Here is a 25,585-nt window from a genome sequence, read left to right on the forward strand (position 1 = left end):
GGAGGAGGAGGAGCGGGATGAGATTCAGGCCGTGACTCAGCAGCCGCCGCCGCGGCGATGGTTGCAGTGGGGCTTCCCCTCCGCGCCCGTACAGCCTTCGGGAGCGGGGAGCGCGGCGGGCAGAGCCGGAGCGCCCGCGGGCAGCGGCGAGCGGGGCGGGGCCGGGCGCCGCATGGCAGCCGGGCGGGCACCGCACGGCGGGGCGGGGCGAGGCGGCGAAGGCAGCAGGAGGAGGAGGAGGGAGGAGGAGGAGGAAGGTGCTGCGGTTGCCGGGAGGGAGGAAGGATTGCCGAACGGAGCATCCCGCCACCGCGGGGACTCGGCCGGGACGGCCGGTGACATCACCGCTGGAGCTGCTGCAGAGAGAGGCGGAAAATGGCTGCTGCGAGGTAGGGGGGACACCCGGGGGGCAGAGGGGCTGCGACCGAGGGGCGCGGGGCGGCGGCGAGTGCCCGAGTGCCCGCGTAGGTCCGTGGGCGCTGGCGGGGGAAGCGGGTCCGTGGCGAACCCTGGACCCGAGGTGCCGGTCGCGGGGGTTTCGTGGCAAAGCTGTGGCGGAGGAAGGGACGGGAAAACGTTAATGACATCCATCCCGACAAGGTGTCCAGGGCTCTCGTGCGATGCTGCCCCGTGTGCCCGCTGCCGGCATTTAGGCTCCAGCTGGGTGCGGGAGGGCCCGGGCAGCGCTCCGGGACACGGCGCCGCAGAGGGCTGTCCCCCCGGTGCTGCCCGGGCTGCGCTGACACCGGCCGTGTGTGGTTTGCACACTCCCCAGCTGTGTCCTGCACGGAAGCCGGGCCAGCTGGCAGCCTGTACAGAGCAGCACCTGCAGGGACCCTCTCACCGCAGGAATCTGCAGCGCGCTGCAGCCAATGTCATCGCCCGTGCCCTTCGCTTACCGGGGCCGCAGCTGGTGCATCGCAGGCAGCATCGAAATCCTGCCACATGTCCAGGTTGCTAATACAGACAACAAGAGTTCACCTATGTCGCTGTTGTTACCTCTGTAGCTGTTACTATAATACTCTAGACTTTGAAAGACTGTTTCAGAGGTCTCTGTCTCTCCCACTTCTGAACACAAAAAATCGCTTGCTGAAAATATATCCAGGTATCATTTTGTAATATTGCATTTGTCAGTGTTACTGGCTGGAAAAGGTTTATTCAAGGCAAAATTCCTCTGCTTTTCATGCATCTTTGATGCCAGTACATAAATCTGAAGAACATTTCCAAAACTTTATAGAAATAATTAAAATCTCTGTGTAAATATTGGAATAACACTGAAATGTTGCTGCTTTATATGATTGCCATGAAACTAAATATGAAAAGCATATGTGCAAATTTAAGTTAAACTACAAAATATGCAAGCTGGAAGGATAGGAGAAGTAAATGTATCTGTGGTAGCTTAAATAGGAACAGGAAAAATAATCCCCAAACTAATTTATCCCTGAGCTAATATCATTGTAACACTTGACTGTACCCTTAAGGTTAGGGAAATCCATTGTCATTGAAACAGCCTCATGATACCAAGTTGGGGAAGTTAAGTGAAGAAAGGAAAAAAAACTGGCTTTTAGGTCTATAGTATTTAGTCCAGAAATTTTGTATTATTTCATGCTATGCACCAACATTGTGAGCCAAAATAGTCTGTCATATTACTTTGTAAAATGGAAAGTTGCTACATTGCATCCATCAATTCAAAGCTTTCCCTCACTGCCTACAACTGCCAAATGCTGTGAGGTTGTGTTGCATCACGTGGTGAGATATTGAAATCTTCCCTAATACTGCAGTACACTGCAGTAAAATGGTTTTAGTGCAGATTACCTGGAGATTATTGAAATGATTCATGTTACCTCACTGAAACATGGAGCAAATCAGGGTGATCCTTCGGGCATGCCGCTGCCCTGCTGCAGGATACTGCAGGAGGAAACTTTGCAATACCTTTAGCTCCACACTGATTTCAGGTTTCAGAATGGGATGATAGAGCAAATGTAGCATGGCAGTGGCTGCACGGTGAATTGCAGAGGGCTGAGAGGGAATGGTTTTGTTCACATTGTTCTCACGTAGCAGTGCATAGAAATCATCTGGCAGACACATCTCTAGTGTTAGTTCTCTAGTTTAAGGTTTATAGCTTTTTCCTTCTAAGACTTAGACACTGGTGTCTTGAGGATAATGTTTTTTCAAAAGGATATAACAGATTTCATGACAACTGCTTAATTCCTTTATTTCAAATGCAAAAGAGAGTGCACTTCAGTATAAGAAATGCTGACGTGCATGATTTTTTAGAAAGCTGCTGCTCCAGGCATCTGAGTCAACTGTCTCATATGTATACCAAACTGCTTCCATGGCTTTCTTTATATTCTTTACTGTTCTCTGTGTGTTGAATACTGCAGGGTTTGGTAGTGGGCTTAAAATATTACTTCCATGGTGAATAAAGTTTAAGTTGCTGAAGTTATTTCACATTAAAAATAAGCAAATTATGTAGGTAGATTTTTTTACTCCAGACAGCAATAAAGAAAAATTAAGAGAAGTTTTTTATGTATAGGACTTTTATTCTAAGCTTCTTTACAGAATGTTTTTCAGGGAACTTTTCCTAAATCTTAAGGAGGATGAACAGAGAAAAGAAATGAAGAGAGAAGGTTAAAACAAAACCTCTCAGCTGAGATTTGACCTCAGAAGGGGAATCCTGGAGGTGAAGCTATTACAGAGAAGAGGAAGTAAAAGAAGGTAACAGTCTTGAGACTAACTGTGCTAACAATATATGGAATGGCAAGGGAGGTCAGAAGTTGTTGAGAAGTGGAATCAAGTGTTTTATCATCTAAGAGGATGGTTAGCGATCCTGCAATAAATAAGGAGTCCTGCTGCCGTTTCAGAGTACACATAATGTGGCTGCACTTTTGCAGAGATGTGAGCAGGTGGGACGTAGTGACCTGTGGATGCTTGTTTTAATGGGGATCACAGACAAACAGAGCAGTGACAAAATCACTGGCATAGCTGAAGTTTTTGGCAGGAGTCTGGGAAGCAGCCTTTTACTTGAGCAATGCTGAGGGAAAAGGTGGTAAGTACTTGGATGAAAGAGGAAAGTTCTGCTTCAGAGACTCCACAGAAAAGAGGTGACCAGCAAATGTTTGCAAGTGGAAAAGGACAGGAGGATGCTTCTGTGGTTGCAGGTACCCTTGGATGTAGTTTACCTATTTTCCCAAGTTGTGTGAGGAAGGGAAACAGTATGAAAATTAGGTCAAAAACTTCTGCAATCTAATGTAAGAGTTGAGCAGGGAATGTGCTGTAGCAGCAGCAGCCCTCCTGCAGGGAGACAAGGCAGTGTTGACCTCAAATATTCTTTCAGTCTCAGCCAGTCTTTCATGATAGCCTGTTCTGACTTAGCAGTCTTGCCCAGCAAGGCTGAAGGCGGAGATACTTTCTTCCTTTCCTCTTGCCCTGCGTACAGAATTGCAGTACAGTCTCTGGGCCAGTGCATATTCCTTGATAATTTAGGTGAGAAAGCATGTCTGCAGAGATCTGCTGACCCTTCCCTGTGTGAGCTGTGGGATTCAAGGGCACTCCACAATTTCGTGAAGGCGCCTCTCTGCTCCTACAGACTGAGGCCTTGTGGACCTCATTTTGCAGCTGTAAGACTCCCTGTATGAGTGAGCTGAAGGAATAAGGTCACATGCTGGATCTGGTGATGCGGACATAAGAATAGGAGATGGTATATGAGATGATTTCAGAAGAGCTGCTGAGTAAGTGAAAGGGTAAGATCATCTCCTTTCACTGGTAGGTAGGCATGCTGTAAGGACTGTGTTTGTACTAATTAATTATAAGTAAAATATTCTGCTTAAATTACTACTTAACTGGCTAGAAAGGTTCTCTAATCATATAATACTTCTTTAAAAATATTTTTTTTCTAATCAAACAGGAACCAAAACAAATACAGTAAAAAACAAAGAAGCAAGCAAAGTAAATGCAGAAAACTTCTTATTATCCAAGTCTTATCAACTTTACTCAATGAAATAATTGACTTCCCCCTTGATACTCTACTCACAGACTACATGCTGCCTTCAATGTGCTTCCTAGCACCTTAAACACACCATATGAGATATTGTCAGAGTTTCTGGTAGATGACTAAACCTTATAAAATACTTTCTTCAGCTGTAAGAGTACCATTTTCCAGTTTGATAGAGGCATCCCATTTCAAAAAATGTGTCACGTGAAATTGTATGTTCTAAATTCAGAAAGGTTATTGCAAATCTTTGTTCAGTAAAACTTGTTAAATTGCTTGCGCCATGCAGTGCTTTGAATGTTTGGAAGGCACACTGGGATTGTTTAATTATCACAATACCCTTGAAGTTAGGTAAACGTGTGTTATTATTTCAGATCCTTTGAAAAGAAAGGTGAACTAGAAAGGTTTTATGATTTACCTGAGATCAAACTGTGATTCCAGTACTGCAGACTGGACCACTCCACGACTGGAACATTTTGTCATCTGCAGGTGTCTTAGGTGACCGTGTAAAACCAAATTCTTGCCAGGTTTACATATGTAGAAGTAATTGTCCTTATTTTGTGGGTCCATCAACTCACACAACTTGTATATTTTAATTCCCTCTGTTTATTAGACTGAATGTGAATCGAATGGAGAATGACCCATGCAGCTGTACACTCATGGCTTACAGCGTTGCTAGAAAACTGCTGGCAGGAATTGTGTGGGCATAAATTGACTTTGCAGACAGAGAGGCTGATCTTGAGCCTAGATGGAAATGTACTGCTAAAGCTCCTATGGTGCTTTTTTTTTTTTTTTGTATTGCAGCAGCAGTGTGCCCCTTTGTCCTTGGTTAAAATTTGCTCCGTATTCATTTTTGGCAGTGTTTAATGTAGCAGTTGTCAATCTGAATGTGGCCTTACATCCCAGAGGGAATTTCACTTCATTAGTATTTTTATGTATATAATTGGAAGTTGTTTAAGTATTGTTTCAGACAGATACACAATACTGGTCATTGCACTCTTATATTACTTTATAAAGTTAGGTTGAACTACATACAGTAAAAAGACATTTAATTTTACAGGAAGGGAAAAAATACCTCTAATAAGTTTTGAGGGTTTTATCCTTGCAGGGAAGATCCCTTGCTGTCAATTCTCCTAAGTGCATGCAGAATTACTCTTAGTTGAAGTAATACTCCCTGAAGAAAGAGGACAACATATATGTCTCTTTTTCTAGCTCACACCCTCTAATAGTAATGCAGGATTTCTTTTCCCCTCCTACCTACCAAAATGCTGCAAAAACAGAGCATTTGAGGAAGAGCTTTGGAGTAAAAGAGCAGACACTTTTAGTATTAACCAGGCATGACTTCTCATCTATCATCACTCACCTGTGACAGCCAATAAAGACATAAAAGGAGAGATCGTTAAGATGCTGCTGGGTTATTGTTCTGGTTATAATTATTTTCAAGCCTGGAATTTCCTAGCTTCTACTTCACTTCTATGCTTTTAAGAGTAGAAGGGAGAATGCTACAAATAGTAATGCTTTGGAGCAGCATGAAAGATACAGCTTCTGCCACCTTATGAAAAGAGTAACATACATTCCCTTATAAGCTCTCAGATCAGGTTATCAATGGGTTTGTTTGAACAAGTCCAATTTGAAAATACGTTGGTTGCATATTGAAGATATGTCTAATTTTTTTTTTTTCAACTTTTTAGGAAAAGGCCTTTTGATTGCTTGGGCTGCTATACAGAGCAAGTGCACAATTTTGCACCACAGCACAGACTTGCATGTGGTCAAACTTGCCTTTCCATAAACATCTGTAGACAAAATAATTGAGTGCATCACTGGTCATTAATCTTTATAATTTGGGAGCTGTTAAGATGTGTTGTCTTGAATTACCCAAGCCGGGTTATAATGAGTTTGGCCAAGTGTTTGACTTTACCAAGCCATGATGACTTGTTTCTCCTTCCAGGCTACTTACTGCTTCAAAGTGTTTGGATATATCAATCTGCATGGAAAGAGCTTTCATGTAATTATTCAAAATCCTGTACCTTAGGTATCTCATCCAGTTCAACAAATAAAGTGATTTTTTTGTTGTTGTGCGTGGCATTTGCGAACAGGCACATTGAAGTGAGTGTTAGTTTTCCATCTGTCAGCTGTGAAATAATTATTTGATAAAGATACTAATCTATGATGTAGAATTAAGATAATTTCCTATGTCTTGTTATTTGGCATCTTGTTACTTCTACGTGAATCTTTCACTGTGTGTGGGATTAAAATAAAGATAAATAAATGTGTGTGGTTTATAGGCATGTGAGGTATCTAAGCTCCTATTTAAACTCAGTTTAATCATCAGAGTGCAGAGGACAATTTGTTTCCCTGAATTTTTGTGTTTAGTGCCATTTGAGCCACCTGGAGTTAGTAACCACCCTCGTAAGCCTGGAGGAGCATCTAAGCCCTCTGTGAAGTCTGTGTCTGTCAGAAGAGGCAGTTGGAGGCCAGGCATAATAATCTATGATATCTAAGATTGCACCATGCATTTATTTTTAGGCAACTGAATTGAGCCCTACAGCATTTGAAAAATGCTGAATTGCTCTCCGGGGAGCTTTAGCTGTGTTCAGTGGGGGCTTGACCCTTATGACTGCTGGAGTTGCTCAAGCCCGAGACATCTCCAAAAGGGTGATAAAAAGACCTTGGGGAGATTTGCACTTCTGAAGTAGCAAGTGAACGCCAAACACAGTAACAATGGTGCTAGGCACGTGTTTAGGAAGACAAACTGATCCCTAGATCTCCAGTGATAACAGTGACAACTTAGGCACCTGGTGCACCAGTGATACCTAAATGTAAGCATCTCAATCTAGAACTGAATCTGATACTGAAAGCCCAGTAACGGCACTGGGTTGCTATCCTGAAATTTATTAATATGAATGCCATGTTTTACTGTTAGTTGAATAATTTATTCATTAGGAAAAACGTTTAGTACAAACAAAAGTTTAGCACTTCCAGACATACTAAATATACTTGCATACAATTCATTATTCATCCTTTCCTATAACTCACTGTAACAAATAAAATTAATGGTTTGATGCAAAAATCAGGACTTTTCTAATAAACTTCTTAAAGCTTTTGATTTAAGCCACCTTCCTACAAAAGGCTTTGGCATATTTAGATATTAATGTTATATTATAGAACTTACAGATTGCTCAAACTCACAGCATGGAGGGCACTACTGCAAAACATAATGATGGCTTCATGAATTCCTTGGGTCACTCAATAGATTATAGAATGTGGTGCAAGGATTGTGCCAAATTCTCTGTATAGTCCTGTGAGTTTTGAAGTCAAGGAGACGATCTCTGTAAAAGAAGGCCAGAGATGTTGCTTCACCATGAAGAGCATCGTCTTTTAGAAAAGTGTCTTGGATTACTTCATAGCTAGTCACACTAGGATAGTGATCTACAGTCAGCAAGTGACCTTTTGGATATCAGGAATAAATCATATCATTTTATCCTTCCTGTAGAAGACAAGTGGGATCATTTCTGTGCATTTTTACTCTTGATAGATGCTCCCCCAGATTCCCAGCTGAATCTGGAACATAGTGATACTGATGATTCTGGGAAATCTGTACTCTGTATTTCTCAGCTGAGAGCAGCAGATCTCAGCTTTTGAATCATATTTTTCCCATAAAATGACTAAGATACTGCACTGTAAATCTCTTGAGCAGTAAGAACACTTTTGCATTCTTCTGACAGTGCCTGCTTCCACAAAATTCATTAGTAAATCTTACACTAGTTTCAGGGGAATAAGATTAGAAGCCACAACAGGGCATGTAACATAGTTAAATATGGTCATATCTTCTATCATACACTTGCTACTGGGAATTTTGAGACTTAAGTAAAGCCCGAGTTTTACATTGACATTGTATTTAATGTCCTGACAAGTCCAATGTAAAATGCCACGGTCTAAGTAACATAAATCTAATATGTGACTACCACTTACCATGTTGAACTTGAAATAAATAGTTTGTATGAGGTAGACTAATTTCAAGACCAGTAAATGGGGTTTTTGGTGTCGGGGGGTTTTTTTTGCCAAGGAAAAATGGGATTACTGAAGACTGAACGTAGAGGGTAGATAATATAAAATATTACTACATAATAAAGTACTAAATTTATTATGCGTTGTATTAAGGCTGCAGAAATTTGGCAGAAAATAAACTCCCTTGCATTACAGCTGTTCCCCAGAAATCAAAAGGACAGGGTGTGGCTGGGTTTTATTTCTGATTAGAGCCAATTCAGCACTATCAGCCTGGTCAAGTTAAATAAAATTTCCATGATCACAGATTTACAAATAGTGCAGTTTACCAATTCAATACTATAGGTCTGGCTGACAGCAAGAACTTTCACAATCCAGATTTACAAATGGTATGGTTTATTGAAGCATCAGGAAAGCAGGTTCAGGATTACCAGGGATAAATGTACTAACTAGAGAGTGTTATGTGCATTGCTACAGAAGAAATAGTAACAGAAATCTATTAGTTATATAGATATATAGATATACATAGATATAAATAAAAATATATTCACATGTCCGCTGCAGCTCAGGTGAAGGCTACAAAGCTCACCTAGAGGCATCCCTTCAGGGGAGGAGGAGACACAACCCATCAACCAATATCAAGCAAGCAAAGGTCTTTCCCCCTCTCTCTTTTTTCTTTTTTTTGCTCCCAGCCCCCCCTTCTTTTATGTTATAAGTGGCATTTTGATGGTTATGTTCATACATGTAAAGCCTATTCTCATTTCTCTTCATTTACATTCTCAGGGATGTAAAAGTCAGTATGCAAATAGGGCTTAATGAGGGTTTTAGTTACTTTCAGTCAGAATTTGAAGTTGACACAAAAGGTAGAATAAACACTTTTATCCTCCTCCATCCACTCAGGTGGCAGTAAAGGCGGTCTGACCTTCACCAGAGAGTCTTTGAGTACATCCTTAGTTCCTTAAAGGACCATGTTTATAACAAGGCTGGTTACACACAGTGGATAGGAGGCTCAAGGTGGATACAGAGGTGTGGGTCCTCTCCTATGCTTCACTGAGACAACATTGGGCATGAGACCTCCACTTCACCCCAGGCATCATTCAGTCCTGCCTTGCTCAAGCCAGGTGCAAGATAAGCAGGGGCACATCTCATGTTTTCCTCAAACAGCCTCACCAGTTCTTTACTGACTTGAGGCAACTCCATAGCAAGTCTGACCATGTACTGCAATTAACATATCTGTGTTGCATGGCTGTGGTACAGTTCCTCAATTTGCTAAAACCAGTGGCAAAGCCCTTTTTTAAGCCATCAGAATCAGGCCCATCGAGTGGGTATACAATCTTATGTTGTGAACTTGTAATATTTTGCACTGTGTTTATTGAAAGGAAAGAGAAATAATGATCTCAGCATGCCATCTGCCAGCTCTCTGGATGAATGGAGCAGACTATGTGAGTCAAAGGGTAAGATATGTCTTTAAATGACCTTTGTGGATTTGGGTGGTTTGTTTTTTTGTTGTTGTTCTGGCTTTTTTGGTTGCTTAGTAACAATATCACATGTGCAAATTTATAGCATTTGTGCAGGATATGAGGTATTAACATATTTGTAAAAATTAGGAGTCCACTTAATGTTTCCTCTGCAAAACTTTAAAATTAAATGGCTCCTTCCCTTTTTTTCTGCTAAACAGATGACCTAGAACAGTGAAAAATCATTAATTTACGTATCACTACTTGTCAAATAAGTAACTAGTGCTTTCAAAATGGAGAATATAGCAGAATTAAGTCACTTGCAAAACGTAAGTGACTTTCAAAGGTCATATAATTGTCTCTGTGATTAGTAGCTGCACACAGGTTAATGCCTGTGAGTGATTGTTTATCCTCCAAATAAACCACTGAACAAAGCATTCAGTGTCCAAAATCTCACTTGATAACTTGCAAAACTGTGTTACAAAGATTTAAAACAGGGAACTAGATACACTTTGACTTCATATGCCATCCTTTTGGCTCCCTATAGCAGAAGGTCTACTGGAATCTATACTACTATCCAAAATTTGTTCAAAGATAGAAGAAGCCAATATAGTATAGGTTGGACCAGGCCAGCTTCTGTAAGGAGACATAACCACATAACCACCCCATAGTCACTTAGAAGTCAGCGGAGATAAATAGGCTCTTCCAGACAGTAAGTCATCTGCTGTCCTTTAGACACATGTCTCAGGGTGAGATGAATCACCTCTCTTTCTGTAGTGACTGAGCCAAATGTGGTTAGACAACCTCTCTCTTTTAAGGCACTAGAAGTCTGGTAAAGTTAATCCCAGTCCCCAGGATTTTTTTTTAATGATAATACAGTATACTGCCTTTGATCTGTTTTGGCAAACATTTTAGAGGGAAGCATCTCCAGCAGTCCTGACCCAGCCAAGGTTTACATTGACTCCAGTGGGAGAATAGGGTGAAGAAACACTGGAGGACTTCTCTTCCAGGAAGTGTTTTACTGTTCCTTTCTCTCATTAGTTACATTTTGATCCACCTTTCCATTCCCTTTAATCACTGGCTAGAGATGATGCCAGCAGACAGTTAGGTGTTATCCCCAGGGCCCATGGACTGTCACAGTAAATTCTGTGAAAAGGCATAGTTTGATTAATGTCTATTGCAGGAGCTGATGCCATTGCTCCATAACAGAAAAATACTAACAATCAACTACTCTTTTCCTTTTGTTTGGCAATGTAATAATTTCATGATTTTACCCTGATGCCCAGCAAAGCCACAGCAGAGGAAAGGGGACCTGGCCAGTCATCATTGCTGCTCTACAACTTTTTTGCTGCCTTGGTCCCATAAAAAACAGCAGAAGCAACAGGACTGAGCACAAGCCTTGGAAAGTTGATGAGAGGCTTTCAGACCCCTGCCAGGAACTCAAGGAGTAGATTGATGCCATCCCTCCTCCATGACTATTTGCAAAATCCATTCCTTATTTCCAGCATGCTGTGTAACTTACATTTTAATGGCAGCTGTTAAGGCCCTTAGTGAAATCGGTTTAGCTGTTTACTACTACACCCTCCCACCACAGGTAAGAATCTTGGCAGCTCAAGAACCTTACAGATGATGTAGACAAATTGCTGAGCTCCATGTCCTGCCAAGACCATGGTAAAAATTGTCCTTAGCTCTGGGTGGCAGGATAGATTTTCATGGATCCAGGTGCTTGCCTGGTAGAAAGACTATGCAAGAGATTTTGTTGCTGGTGTGCTTCACAGCATCTACCAGTGGCACTCAGCTGCTGTCATGGAGTTTGAGCATCCAGAAGTCCACATGTCCATTGACTCCACTAAGTTGTTTAACCATATACACAAGTCTGATACCTCCCAAAAGCCGTTGGACTTACTACTAAGGTGCACAGTGTTGGCACAGTGTGTACATGAATAGCCCCAGTGCCTTGCAGAATCATCACTTGCCCTCTGTGCTGTAAACAACCTGTGTTTTCAGGGCATCTGTGAAAATCCTGGGCTGGCTTAATAACCCTGTATCACAAAAGTGTCCCGTGGCTCAGAGAATATTTGTCTCAATACAAAATGAGAGACAATAGACAAGCTGTTAGAGGACTGCAGGGAAACATTAAAAAAATATAGAAGTCAGTCAATCAGTTGTTAGTCTCAGCACACTGGCAGCTCTAGCTTTGCTGCAATTCTGTTGCCCTTACGTGGGCTTTTAGGAGGGTGATGAAGTAACTTGCAACTGGCAAGGCCAAAGGGGGAAACTCAAAGTACTTACTTTGAGTATTGAGGAACTGGCGATGGGGATTGCTGTGCTGGGTTGATCAGGGGCAGAAATTACCATCTTTGAGGCAGGTAAGAAATGTTACGCTGACTGGGCTATATACTCAAAAGCATTTTGAAAAAGAAGGAAGAATACTGATGCCCAACATGATTGCATTCACTGGCTGGTTGAAATCTGGTTTAAATTTTGTTGTTCAAACAGGCAGTTTCATTTTAGACCTTACCCATCCCTAGGGAGGTAAGTGCCAAAACTTTTGTTGTTTTGGGTTCTGCTTTGTCTATATGTTTATTCATTTGAATGATCCCTGTCTGTGGTATGAAGATCCACATGGCATGGATCAGTGGCAGCATTAGGCCTCTGGTGATCCATGCTAGGCAGAGATATTCAGGCTACTTCCTCTCCACAATTTACATGGGTTGGATGTTTCCTGGTCTTTCTAACACTTTTAAAGAAAATTAATGGCAATTCTTGCTAACACAGTCTCCTTTCTTCAGTGGGGCAATACTCAACAATCCCACTGCTATCACACTCAACACATTCTGAATAAAAGCATGATTTAATACTCTTTTTAATGTGATTTCTTATGCTTGCTTCATCGTATCAGTAAACATGTCAACAAGACTGCAGCTGTCTTTTACAAATTAAGTCCATCCCTGTGTGGAAAGCCAGCTCTGCTGAGGCATAGCACAGACACGGGGAATAGTGATGGGCTTCTGTAAATGAATTGACATTGCTTCCTAGAGTACTGCAGCCAGATAGTCTCACTTTGACATAACAGCCCCACGTAATTCTCCCTTTGTAGCTCTCAGTTACCTTTTTGACAGCCTCTGCATGAGGCACTAAATTCGCTTTTGACTGATTGAGGCCAAGTAGATCGCAAATCACGCTGTCACATCTGGGAATTCATGAGTTTTCCGCTCTGTTAAAGTACTTCACCTCTATGAATTGACCATATGTTTGCTGGAAAGAAGATCAAGGTTTGACAAAATCAGATTTTCTATGTATTCATTTTGTCTGATTTATAATTTTAAAGTAGAAAATACCTTCTCTGAGTATAATGGCAACATTTAAATGAACTGGTTACATTTCCAATAGTTTAATAATGTATGTTGTATTTCACATTTTCATGAAAGGCATATCACCTTAATTAGGAAAATAAAGCACAAATTATGACTTGTTTCTGTCTCCTGGTATAAAACTTCAGTGCTATCAAAAGCCCAGAAATGTTCCTTTGCTTTACTAGTGTTGTTTTATGAAGCAAATGATTTAGCTGTATATTTGGGGTTGGGTTCTCCTTGTTGCTATTATCATTCATGAAGCAGCACAGCTCTCCTCCAGTCCTCCGCCTGTCATTTCCTCAGTGCATCAAGTTTTCCACTGCCAGGATGTGTCATACCTCACCCAGTCAGTTGTCCTGGGTAGTTCTGGGTTGGTTTTCTGTCCATGAGATGATTAATATAGTCCTGGAAGTAAGACATCCCTCTTAATAGTTTGTATAATGTACTTCATTCTAGAGAAAGCTTTTATCAGATCTGTATCTGTAGTCAGAGGTTGGACTGAAAACTTTTGTTGGGGCAAATGTAGTAGTACTAGAGACTCCAGCCAGAGATAGATTAAGCATAGTATGGAAGCCAGGGCTCTGTGAGTGAAAGCTGTTTTCTGTGCATAGTTTTGGAGGCAACTCTCTGATGTACAGGTCATCTCCCATCTTTCAAAAGAGATAGAACTCTCTGCTTGCCTAGTTTTCACTTTCTTAGCCAAGTTATTTTTATACAAGGTAATTACCAATATCCAAGAAAAAGAAGATTGGTTGGGTCTTTTTAAAATGTTCTTGTAACATTCCTGTGGCATGACACAGTAACTGTTATTTTTCCTATGTTGTCTTGCAGGCAGTGTCTGTGTGACAAGAAAACCACTTAACAATGAAAAAATTCACACTGTTTGATTTTGTAAATGACAATTCATTGCAAATTGGAGAGACTTCATGGATACAGGACCTTCCCAGTGATGACAATGAACTAGAAAGACTTCTGAAACCAAATGAGCATGTTCTAGTAAACTGGCCTGTGGGAGAAAGGAAGACAGAAAAGCACCTGGTGAAAGTTGTGTACATGAGTGGTGAGTGCAATTACAAAGCATTTATCTGATATGAAATCTAGTTTTAAGGTATTGCTACCTGATTGCCTGTGCTTGGCCTTTTTTTTCCTATCACTTCAGATGATCCCCAAGAGCTGGTGGAAATGATGCAAAAGATATTGCAAGCAGATGAAATTACAAAAATACAAGTCCTTGGAAAAGGCAAGAGGAAGAGGATAGAAATGATATTCTCAGAAAGTGAGGACAGTGACCTGGATAAAGAGCAGGTGAGTTTCTGTCCTTGTGTATGTGATATTGGTAGGCCCATAAAGGAATGAAATAGGCTGTAACTATTGATTCTTCACAATATAATACACAAAACATGTATAATAAAGGTAGGAATACAGGTAATCTTCACATAGTACCTCAGCACAATAACCTGTCAGAGTAATTAGTTAGGCCAGTAGATTTTGTGCTCTGCTATTTAAAGAGTGTTATTCAAGACTTGGATACTCTGCAGCTCTATTACATTTTCTCCTGTAAGACGGAAGTCTGACCAGGGCCTAAAAAAGGGAAGAGACCAGGTTTTCTGAGCTGTGCACTGTGCCAGGATCTGCAGTGAAAAAATGTAGGGAAGGAAAACATAAAACTTAACAAAAAGTTCATGGCTTTTAAAAATACTAGCTAAGAATGTCAAGTTCACAGTGAATAAAATTTTATGTTATACTATGAGATACTGTAATGAAAGGCTTTGTAGGAATGCAAAGGCACTATTATGCACTTGTTTACAGGGGAAGATGATGAAACATATAAAAAGAAAGAAATCATTGCAGGCATCTGCTCCTGCCAACATCCTGAGTCAACTTGAAACATCTTTAATTAATAAACAGGTAAACACCCATCTTCAGCAATTTTACTGTATTAAGCAGAAGCAAATTGAACTGCATTTGTTGAGGGGGGCATAAGATCTTTGTTTTAGTGAAGTTTAGTGAAGTCTAAAAGATGCTACCATGGAAAATTGAATGGAAAAAAGAGACAAAGGTACAAAACAGTTAGATATTACACTGACCTTTAATTGTAATACGAATAGTAGCTGTGTTCAGTAACAAGTTTTATTAAAATGCACTGAGTCTGTTTATACAATCTGTTTATACAAGAGAATGTTTTGATTTAGCCAGATATTTTAATGTTAGTTTCAATGCTTTAATTTTATATTGCTCTTGCTCTAGATAGCATGGTTGTTTTGGGGTTTTTTCAGAGAGAATCATATTCAGGAAGCAACTTTCTGTACAGCGAAAGTAGCAGTGATGATGAAGAGCCTTTATTTCAACTATCCAAGGTAGAACTATGTGCCAAAATTAAAAGTCTTAAGAGAAAGCTGACAGACACCATGAGAGAAAACTGCCGCCTCAGGCAGTCCCTGGTGATGCTTCAAGGTAAAGTTGGGAGTATTTTGATGAAAAGGAGAGCCTGTAGCTTGATTTATAAGAGGCCATTTGGCTGGGAATTATAGATGCTCAACACCTGACATGATCAAGGTCTACCATTAGCATCAAAGTCTTTGATACATGGCAACATTTAATTCCAGCAGCACTTACTGTCTTACACAGAGGCCATGCAATCATGGAGTTAGAAATGGAAAAATCTGTCTAAATCCTGTCACTTGTTGCCACGAGAACCTTTCTGAATGCTGTGTATAACCCCCAGCCAAGCTCAAAACACTCCACTGATCAATCCAACCAACCTTATTTATCAGCAGTTTTCCCTATCTACTGGAATTCTATTTATTCTGAAATTATTTAATTTCAATTACTTTTTCTAGTCCTCATTATTGATAATCTGAGTTAGTTCCAGGTGCACAAAATTTAATCCTTTCCCAGAGGTGAACCATTTTGTTCTTCTATAAATGAATTATTTTTATCCATTAGTGATCATTTTTGAAGCCCCTCTGCCTTGTCCCTGTCCCTTACTCTGGCACAGCCAAGACTAAATCCATAATTTAAAAACACTTGTGAATGAATGAGGTTTAAAGAGGATTTGCTCCTTCCCTTACCAGCTACACTATACCATCCCTAGACAGCCTAATATGTGATTTTTTTATTGTCATGCTTTTCCAACTGCTTATCAGTTTCATTGCCCACCTGACTCCATTCCTTATGTTTTTCATCTCGGTTTGAATCATTCATCTCCACCTTTTTAAATATTATTTGTAAACCTTTTATTAGTGCCTGACAACTTTTCTCACACATTCAAGTACATTTTCCTTGCATCTTAAGCACTTTTATTAGTCTTTTACAGTATTTTCTGTAGTTTAGTGATTCTCTACTTGCTGCTTCATCATCCCTTGCATCCTTTTTTGTTCTGAATTGATTTTTCCTAATGGAGTTAATAAAAGTTTATATTTGAAAATAAATAAGATTATTGGAGAAAAGGTTATTTAAAACATATTCTTTGTAGATTTATAAAAACGGAGAAGTCTCTGCAGTCTATGTAACTTCTCCGAAGAAAAGAATTCAGATACTACTTAGCCCATATTCAATAGCTCTGTGCTGTGATGGACATAAACTAATAGTTCACCTTAGTTTTGCACAGAACTGATCTATTCTAGAAACAGAGGCCAGATCTTCGTGGGTGGGGACAGCAGAATGGTGGGAAAGCATTTGGAAGAGGAAGAAAAAAGTATGTTGAGGAGTCTTTGCTGACTATTTTCACATTATGGTAGAAATACAGTTGCAAAAATATACATGCTTACATAATTAGAGTCTGAAAGGCTCACTTACTATTTTACCCCTGACTTTACATCTGATTTCAGTCTTGCCACAGGCAGTCACTCACTTTGAGGAGCTGGTAGGGATGGCTGAAGCACTGCTCAAAGGGGGAGTGACATCATCTATGTCCAGTCTGCACTCACATGCTGTTTGGAAGGCATCTTACAATCCATTAGCAGAGTCCTACACAGCTATGCATAGTAACTCCAGTTCACCAGTAACTTTGAATGTGGAAGACGAGGAGCAACAGACCGAAAAACAGGTCAGTTAAAAGGCAATTTCAGGCATAAAAATTAACACTTTATACAGTACACACTTTACTGTTATACATAAAAAATAGACATCAGTAAAAATCATTTTGTCATCATTCTGTTGATGACATGACTAATGAGCTCCTTCTGAGCAGAAGGCTCTTTCTGTGAGAAGCACTTGGTTTCATCCAAGTACACTCTGAAACTCACTTTAATTTCAGTGACCTTACACATCTGTGTTTAAGGGCAGAATGTGAGATGCATGAAGAAAAATACCAAGAGATAACTTCAAGCCTAATGGTTTGGATGCCAAAGCTATTGTTTCAGATGATGCTAAAGGTAGTGTTTAATCTAAGAAAAATACCAGCAGTCTATTTAAACTGTTAATTTGCAAATGGCAGACGGTATGTTTCTGCAGTTCAGTACAAATACATGTACACAGAGATACTGAGTAAAGAGGTTCCCCTGTTCTCTGTTATTATAACAGAACATGACTGAGAAATCTGAGGCACAGGGTCTATGCATGAAAAAAATTAAGACACAGCCAAAAGAATAATTTCAGCTTCTGCATTCACAATTTACATGAACATTCTTATGCACTGGGTTATGCTAATCCATTCAAATCATTCTCATGTGTTGTCATGGGGAGCTAAAACCCAAATAAGTCAATTAAGAATTATCAATGTATACGATGTTTTGACTGCATATTGTAATACACAAAATTTGACCTAACATCCTCAAAGAAATAAAAAGACATAATTTTCTAAGTAACCTGCCTTACTTATTACAGGTAGCTCAAAATTGCTGATTAGGAGAGTTCAAATTCTTAGGCTGTACCACTGTTGTGTATAGAAGTCAGTCTCAAAGCTCAGTACCAGATGTCACAGTTCTTAGGACATGTCTGCTCGGAGGCAGGAATATTAGCTTGGGCACAATGCCACCCTACTGAGGCTGTACAGAAACCATGCTGGAACTGGACCATGGCCAGCCTGCATGGAGTGCAAGCAGAAGGATTTTGATATGTCTGAACATGTCCTGTCTCCACTACTGAGTACTAAGGATTGCTTGGTGAAGGGTTTGCTAGGGTGGATGGGCCCTTAGTTTGACCCACGTTGCTTCTGAAAAAAAAATCAAGCTGTGTCTATAATTCCAAACACTGAGGGGTATGCAAGCTTAGTGTTATTCCCAAGCACATGGTTTGCAGAAATTATTTTGAAATTGTGGATTAAAAATACAAAATTAAAAAGATACTTCAGAGGTAACACTATGTAATATTTCTAGAAAACTGTAATAGTTAATGCCTATGATCAATTTTGTTTTCCAGTTCAAGATCGAAAAGTGGCAGATTGCACTTTGTAACAAGAGCAAACCTCAAAAATTTATAAATGACTTGATGCAAGCACTTTATACACATGAATACATGGCTACACACAGCCTGACAGGTGCAAAGTCCTCCTCTTCAAAGGATAAAGCAGCAAAACCAGCTATGAATCAGAATGAAGTTCAGGAAATCATAGGTGATGACTTGTTAATATTACTCAGTGTGGCTCTGGCTTGACAGGGGGCTTTCTCTGAGGGAGGGGCTGTAATGCTTAACAGCTGCTCTGCTCAGGTGATGGGCTGTTCCTCATTTCCTTTTCCAGCTACATAATTTTTATACCATCTGTTATAAATACTGTCACTGAAATGCTAAGTAGTAGTATTTCTACTGTGTGAATTTTGTGGGGTTTATTTAAGTGCCTACTCAGGCACAGTGATACTGTAAATTATTTTAGCCTTTTTTAAGGTTAATCTACAACAATCAAATTTGGAGCATGGTGATAACGGATGAGGGAAAGCAAAAAGAGGACACATTTGGATCAACTTTAAAATTATGTGTGCTGGGTTCTGAAGTTAGTGAATATTATGAACGCTGACATTTTAAATAGCGCTAGAGGCAAAAGGAGACAATAAGTATAGAAGACAGGAATAGGGATCAGAGAAGCAAATAAAATTTGTGCTGTGCTGAGGTTTAAGGCAGAAAATATTTGGTGCATAGGAAAAAAATAATTTCAGATGGAAGTAGCAGCTTTAAAAACAGTATTTTGTGAGCACATGAAGCCCGATTTTTACTGGATTCACATCTGTAGTTTAATACTTGAACAACATAGCCTAAATTCCTGTACTATAATCCCTCCCCATTGCCATTCCCTAGGACTTCCCTACTTCTCTTGTTTCCTTTTCCAGCTTACCTCCAGTTCCTGTACCTTGGTGCAGTTTTGTTGAAGTTGGCCAGCAGTTTCAAAAAATTATCCGCTGCAAAATCCTCTTTTTCTTAGGAACCTAGCTAGAGAAAAAGGCCCAAAGCCAAGAGAGATAGAAGAAAAGAGTGTGTAAGACAGTGAAAATATATTTAGAAGCAGTAAGATGAGATAATTTCAGAATGATGTATGAAAAAATGAAATTATTTCATGGGTTAAGAAGAATGGTTGGACTGAATGATCTTAATAGTCTTTTTAAACCTGAAGGATTTTGTGATTTTAAGTGCTACTAGTGTCTTTTCTAAAGGTGGATTTTGAGGAAGGATCTAGGCAAAACTGAAAAGAGAAGTAGAGAAGATAATCAGGACATGGAATACAGCATGCTGCAGAGAATTCAGTGACAAAGCCTATGGGGAAATCAAAGAAGTCTGTTAAGGTAGAATACTCTGAAAATCAAACAGAAAAGTGTCAACATATGAGAGAAAAATTAGAAGAAAGGCTGGAAGTTCTAGAAAATGAGTTAGTAGATAAGATCATTTAAAGAAAATGGAAACTGTAGGACTTAAAAATAAAATGAAATGATAAAGGGTGGGGAAATTAAGCGGAGGGAAAACAGAGGGGGGAGAGCAGGAATCACATTCCTCATGTTGACTCCTGTTGTATTGCTTTCAAAAAATTTAGCCAGGCAAAACAGAATGGAAATTTTTAGAAAAAGAGACATCACCTGCAAATGAAAATTAATGAAAAAATAAAGTAAGATTCAGAGGCACAAGGACTGATGAGGGTAGGGAAAGGACTCTGATCAAGAACAGAACAAAGGGTGAAAGGGCTAGCAAACACAAGTCACTCACTACAGGAAGCCCTTGTGGCCCTGGAGTTCCTTTTGAGTCTGCCAAAAGTAGGCACGGCAATATGGAAGACACAGAGAAAAGCAAGAGCTGACATCTGCAAAATATGTGAAGGAGTTTGTAAAGACAGGAAAGTAACTAGATCTGAAGCTGAAGTAGCTGGAAATTTAAAAGGTGAAAGAAGTGGATTTTAGATCACACATCTCTTGTTTTCCCTGATTTGAAGGTCTCATTTATATGATCTTTTTATTTTGCAGGAATCACGAAACAGTTGTTTCCAAACACAGATGATGCTTTAATTAGACGAATGATGGGACAAAAACTGAACAATTGCACCAAGAAGCCAATTTTAAGCAAAGATCTTAACTCAGGTGCTTTTCAGAAACAAAGCTTTTGGTAAGTCTTAAAAAAAAAATGTAGTCTGCAAAGGGTATTTCCATATATTACTCTGTGGTAACAAATTCTAAAAGCACTCTTAAAATCACAATGAAAATACATATTCATATATGCATTACCAAGTAGATAAGTATTTGCATAAACTTGTACAAGAAGTACATACTACAGTCAATATAGTACAGAAGCAGTCAAGCTTAACATTACAACACAAAAAAAGTTATTGATTCTAGAAAAGCAGCATGAGACTACTAAATTACAGGAAAAGAATACAGAAGTAAACATGGTGTTGCTTTGTTGAATATATCTATTTTTAGATTTGGCATTATTTACTTTTCTTATTGTTCTCTGGCTCTCCAGAGACCAGTCAATTCCATTTTCATGTCACCTGCTGTGCCCCAAATAACCCACAAGTGAAGATAAGGAAAATCACTCCTCTTTTGTTTGTATTGTAAAAGTACTGTAGGAGAGCTAAATTAGCAATCATTTACTGCAGAAGAGTCTAAATTATTGTGGCAGAGGAAATATTAAGTAACTTTGTACTTACTACAGTCATTTTTACCTTGTGAATGAAACTCATCTAAAATTGCTGATGAAGTCAGTTATTTGCATGGTACTGTTTCCACATATACCAAATGCACATATCAGAGAATGGTTGAGGCTGGGAGGGACCTCTGTAGGTTGGCAAGTCCAACCACTGCTGCTCAAAGCAGGGTCACCTATACCAGGTTGCTCAGAGCCATGTTTGGTTGAGTATCTCCAAAGATGGAGTCTCCACCAGCTCTCTGGGCAACCTGTGCCAGTGCTTGGCCACCCTCTCAGTGTTTCCTGATGTTCAGACAGGACCTCCCTCCTGTGTTTGTGTTTCTGCCCATTGCCTCTGGTTCTGCCACTGGGCACTACTGAGAAGAGGATCAATCTTCTTTGTTCTGTCCCATCAGACATTAATGCACATGGGTAAGATCATCTTGAGCCTAAACAGTCCCAACTCTCTGAGCCTCTCCTGAGAAACGGGATAAGAGATGAACAAGAAACAGGAGAAGACATTAAAATAGGGGTACAGGGAAGAGAGATTTGTCTTTACGTACACTTTCTATACTGAAGTACCATTTTTTCTTCTTCCTAGTTCAGTTGTCTCCTGCATATTTGCAACTGTAAGACATTTCATAACAAAATAAATACAACAAAAAAACCACAACAACAACAAACAAAACCACATCAAGATATTTGACTATGTTATGACACAATTGTTTGAGAAGTAGCAGTGCTTTGCTCCTAAAATCTCTGAGGCACCTGCTAGTACTCAATGGACCACTATGGTCTGTGAATTGCTACTTGAGAAATACTTAGAGAATATCTGCTGGAAGAATCCACATACACAGGTTTTCCCATTTAGAAACAATAAACAAATGCACCAGTCAGACTAAAATAAAGTTTACTATGCTAATACTTTTCTCCTAGAGATGAGAAGTTTTCATAAAACAAAGGTCCTCTGTATTTGTAACAGACAGTGTGCAATGATTCACTGTAGTATTTTTCCCTGTCCTTGACACAGGCAGGAAGAAAGACAGCACAGAAATACAGACTTTGTCTTCTTTGAAAGTATTAAACCTTATTATTTTAAATTTTAAATCTTCATCATATGGGTCTATAAATTTTCCTAATTTGTGAGTCTTCTCATGTATACAGTATTCCTGGAGCCTTGACATGAAGATCTTCACTATACTATAACAATTCTAGACAGTTTTTTAATACTGCCTATAGATCTTCCAATATAAACTTGATATTTTAAAAATGTATGTATGTATGGCCCAAACTTCGCGAACAAAGATTTGGAAAGGGCTCTCCCCAGGTGGGGGGGGGGGGGGAGAATGCCCTTCGCGCCTGCTCAGTGGATTTTTTAGGTGAGGCTCAGCGTGCGCAGAACTGGCCCCAGCGTTTTAAGTCCCAAGGTCCATCTGCCACGGCCGAGTGAGCTTGGACAGTGACAGTGAAGTCCTCAGGACTGTCTACAGCACCCGGTACTAACCGGGGCTGACCCTGCTGAGCATCCGAGATCTGACGGGATCGGGATGGCAGGGAGGCATTGAACTGCCCGGTACGGTCTCCACTGAGACTCGAACTCACAACCTTGTGATCAGAGTCCGGAGTGCTCACCATTACACCACGGGACCACCCATATTTTAAAAAAAAATCTCTATGTCTTTTATTGATTAGTCCTTGTTTAAAATCCAGTCCAACATCCATTGAAACCAAGGAAGATACTGCCTGCATAGTCTCTCTTGAACAGATGCTTACTGGAATGTATTTATAATGAATTAATTTTTTTACAGCTGTTAAGAATTTCATGACTGTAAAAGCATTTATGTACCATGTAAGTAATCAAGAGAACAGTGGTTATCTTTTAACTCAGATGACACGCATAATGTGAAAAGTAAGAGAATTTAAAAGTACTCATGATCTCACTATTACTCCTGCAGTTCACCTTGTAGCAATGAAGTGCAGAGAGGGGTCAAGAGAAAATTCTGTTGTTCAGTACCTTTAGTAACCACTTATACACACAAGTTACTAACTTTTAAAACTGGTGATACTACAGCTTTTACCTCCTCCCTTGCTGCTACCTCTTCCTTGCCCACCTCCTCTGCCTTTCCCCAGAATACAACTGTGATTCAAGAGAAGAAATTTGGAGTCAAGTCCAACAGGACAGAGAAGTTTCCATCTCAGATCCATAAGGCTGAGGTGAAGCAAGGAAAAGGGGAATGTGTCAGTGAAGAAAACTATGTAATTAGTTAATAAACAAACTGCAGCTGGGAAACTAAGAACAGTATTAATTGCATATTTAATGTTAGTATCTCAAACTTACTAATAAATTGTGTCAACAGTGGTTCAACAGCTGCTCCTCAGGGCATCATCTCTTCGGCTGTTCCTCCCAGTACACAAGACCAGCAGGATGATGATTCACCAGCTGCTAATGCACAACTTCAGCAAAGTGACGGCTGCCTGACTCCTCCTCCTCCCCCCACTCCAGAGGGTCAGCAGGAGTGTCACAAGCCCACTTCTACGGTAGAGTCTCAACTCTCCAGCAGCTCACCAGCGCCCTCTCCCAACCAGAGTTGTGGACAGGATCTCAGGAACTCTGACAAGGAATAACTGAAGGTATTTCATACCAGTTCACACTCTCAACGGATATTAAGAAGTAGTATAACATAAAATAAAATAAAAAATAATATATAAATGGTAGTAGATATAAGGTACTGTCCAACGCTGGACAGAGATAGAAGCCTGAGAACCTTTGTGTCAAATTAAAATCCCACAGTCTAGAAAAAAATGAAAGCATATTAATATCTTTGGATTTAAGATATAAGATACATGCATGTTATGCAGTATTGAAAAAATATAAACTTGTTCTGAAGAATACAAGTAGAGTTCCCTTTAGTTAGAAAAAAACAATACTTAAAGTAATACTAAAAGACTGTATAGGAGGAAACCTAATCCCTTTGCTTTCACCTTGACAGCTGAGGGAAAACTGCCTAACCGATTAGAGAAAGCTATTGTATATTAATGCCAAAAAAGAGATAGTGATATGAAAAAAGAATAGAAAGATTTCCTAGTGAAATGAAAACTATGTCTGGCACAGGGTTAGAAAGCACAGGGCCATGTGAGCAGAGAATAAGAAACAAAATAGATATTTAAAGGTGCTATTAAATTGGAAAGAAGAAAACATTCTTAGGGCAATGAAACTGCAACTCTTCAGATGTCCACAGCAAAGAAGCAGCTCATTTTTAACCTCTGACAGTTGGAAAGGCAACAGAAGCAGCCATGTTCCCTTGTAACTCAGGGAAGAGTCCTCCAGGATAGCCTGTTTGATTGTGGAAACCATGGCTTCACTTACAGGGGTTCTGCTGCTGGTACACCACTGATCAGCAGCTCTCATTCTGTCTTCCTTGAGCATTAGGTACACAGGATAAGGGTGCCTGATCCCTCCAGTTAGGAAAGAAGTGACTGTTAAAGTTAAAGGGCAGAGTTGCCAGCCCCTGCTCCCTGTGTTTTGATTTTGGTATGCTACCCCTTGCTTAGAGAAAGGTTGGACAGGGTATTATATGTGGGACTAGAACCAGAAAAATCCCAGTAAGTGGACAATTCCCCTTGAGATCTGACACCACTTGTCCCAGGAAGTCGCACAAACTCTATAATTGCCTAAGGAGGAAGAGGGGAAGGTACAGACTTCCCCAGGAAAGTGGTCACAACACGAAGCCTGTTGGAGTTTAAGATGCGTTTGGACAATGCTCTCAGGCACCTGGTGTTACTCTTGGGGATGGTTCTGTGCAGGGTTAAGAGTTTGACTCAATGATCCTGATAGGTCCCTTCCAACCCAGCATATTCTATGATTTTTTTTCCTTACTGACCAATTTTGGGGTCACAGCGTGCTGATGGCATGGGAAGGAGACTGGATTATAGCTTTCCTGTTTGAGTGTACTTCTCCCAGAACAGAGTACTATTACCTGAATCTGTTTCAAACATGGCAATCAAGCAACTAAGAAATCAGGATGAAAAAATGAAACAACATAAGCTGGCAGAAACCTAGCCTGATTTAAGGAGGATTTCAGGAGCTCTGAGTTACAGAAATAAATTAGAAATATTATGGTGAATGCCAAGAAAAAATCTAAAGCTACAGCTATCAGCCAAATACCTCTAAAGGGAAGTGCTGCAAATCTAACTGTTCCAGAATAATGCATGAATTGAATGCACTGTGGAGAAGACTTTTGTGTAGGCTGGGGTACAAATTAGGTGATTTTTTCATCCTTTTTCATCTCTCATTCCTTCTAGATAGGATCAGAAAGAAGCAGGTATGAAACATGTTAGTTCTATCTCACGTTATTAACTACCATCTATAAAACGTAACAGAAGGATGTTTCCTATTATGTACATTTTGTATATGTAACTGTATGTACAGCATATATAAGACTGTATATAGTTAATCATATTTTTGAAGCAACTTTCTATCAAATAAAATGAAACATTACTATGTCTTAGTTCTGTTTTGTTGTCCTTACAGTCTTCTGGGCCTTTTCTTACATCAGCCTCTGTTGTACACTCTAACATACAAAGTTTAGGTTTTTCTCTTGTTTGCTTTTTTCTTTAATAATTGTTCTGAAGCCAACTTCTGCAAAGCTTGTCAGTTGCAGTTGGGGAAGGAGTTGGCCTACCTTACAAGGGCTCTCTAACCTAAAAGTTGTCACAGCTGATATTGCACAAGC

General features: G+C 40.0%; 1 protein-coding gene across 3 annotated transcripts; it reads left to right on the forward strand.

Moving 5' to 3' along the window:
- Positions 1-258: 258 nt before the first annotated feature.
- Positions 259-25,333, forward strand: BEND6 (BEN domain containing 6). 3 transcript variants are annotated; one of them, XM_071547822.1, is made up of 10 exons: positions 259-389; positions 2,563-2,718; positions 13,641-13,869; positions 13,969-14,114; positions 14,619-14,717; positions 15,086-15,263; positions 16,640-16,857; positions 18,171-18,363; positions 20,192-20,330; positions 23,210-25,333. In XM_071547822.1, the coding sequence occupies exons 3-10, from the start codon at positions 13,674-13,676 to the stop codon at positions 23,475-23,477; spliced, it is 1,437 nt and encodes a 478-aa protein (XP_071403923.1). In that variant the 5' UTR covers positions 259-389; positions 2,563-2,718; positions 13,641-13,673; the 3' UTR covers positions 23,478-25,333. The 3 variants fall into 3 exon arrangements, with proteins under 3 accessions (XP_071403923.1, XP_071403925.1, XP_071403924.1); XM_071547824.1 differs by lacking the exon at positions 14,619-14,717; XM_071547823.1 differs by lacking the exon at positions 2,563-2,718.
- Positions 25,334-25,585: the final 252 nt, after the last annotated feature.

This window comes from Pithys albifrons, chromosome 2 (assembly GCF_047495875.1).
Source record: "Pithys albifrons albifrons isolate INPA30051 chromosome 2, PitAlb_v1, whole genome shotgun sequence".
In the NCBI taxonomy this organism is placed as follows: Eukaryota; Metazoa; Chordata; class Aves; order Passeriformes; family Thamnophilidae; genus Pithys; species Pithys albifrons.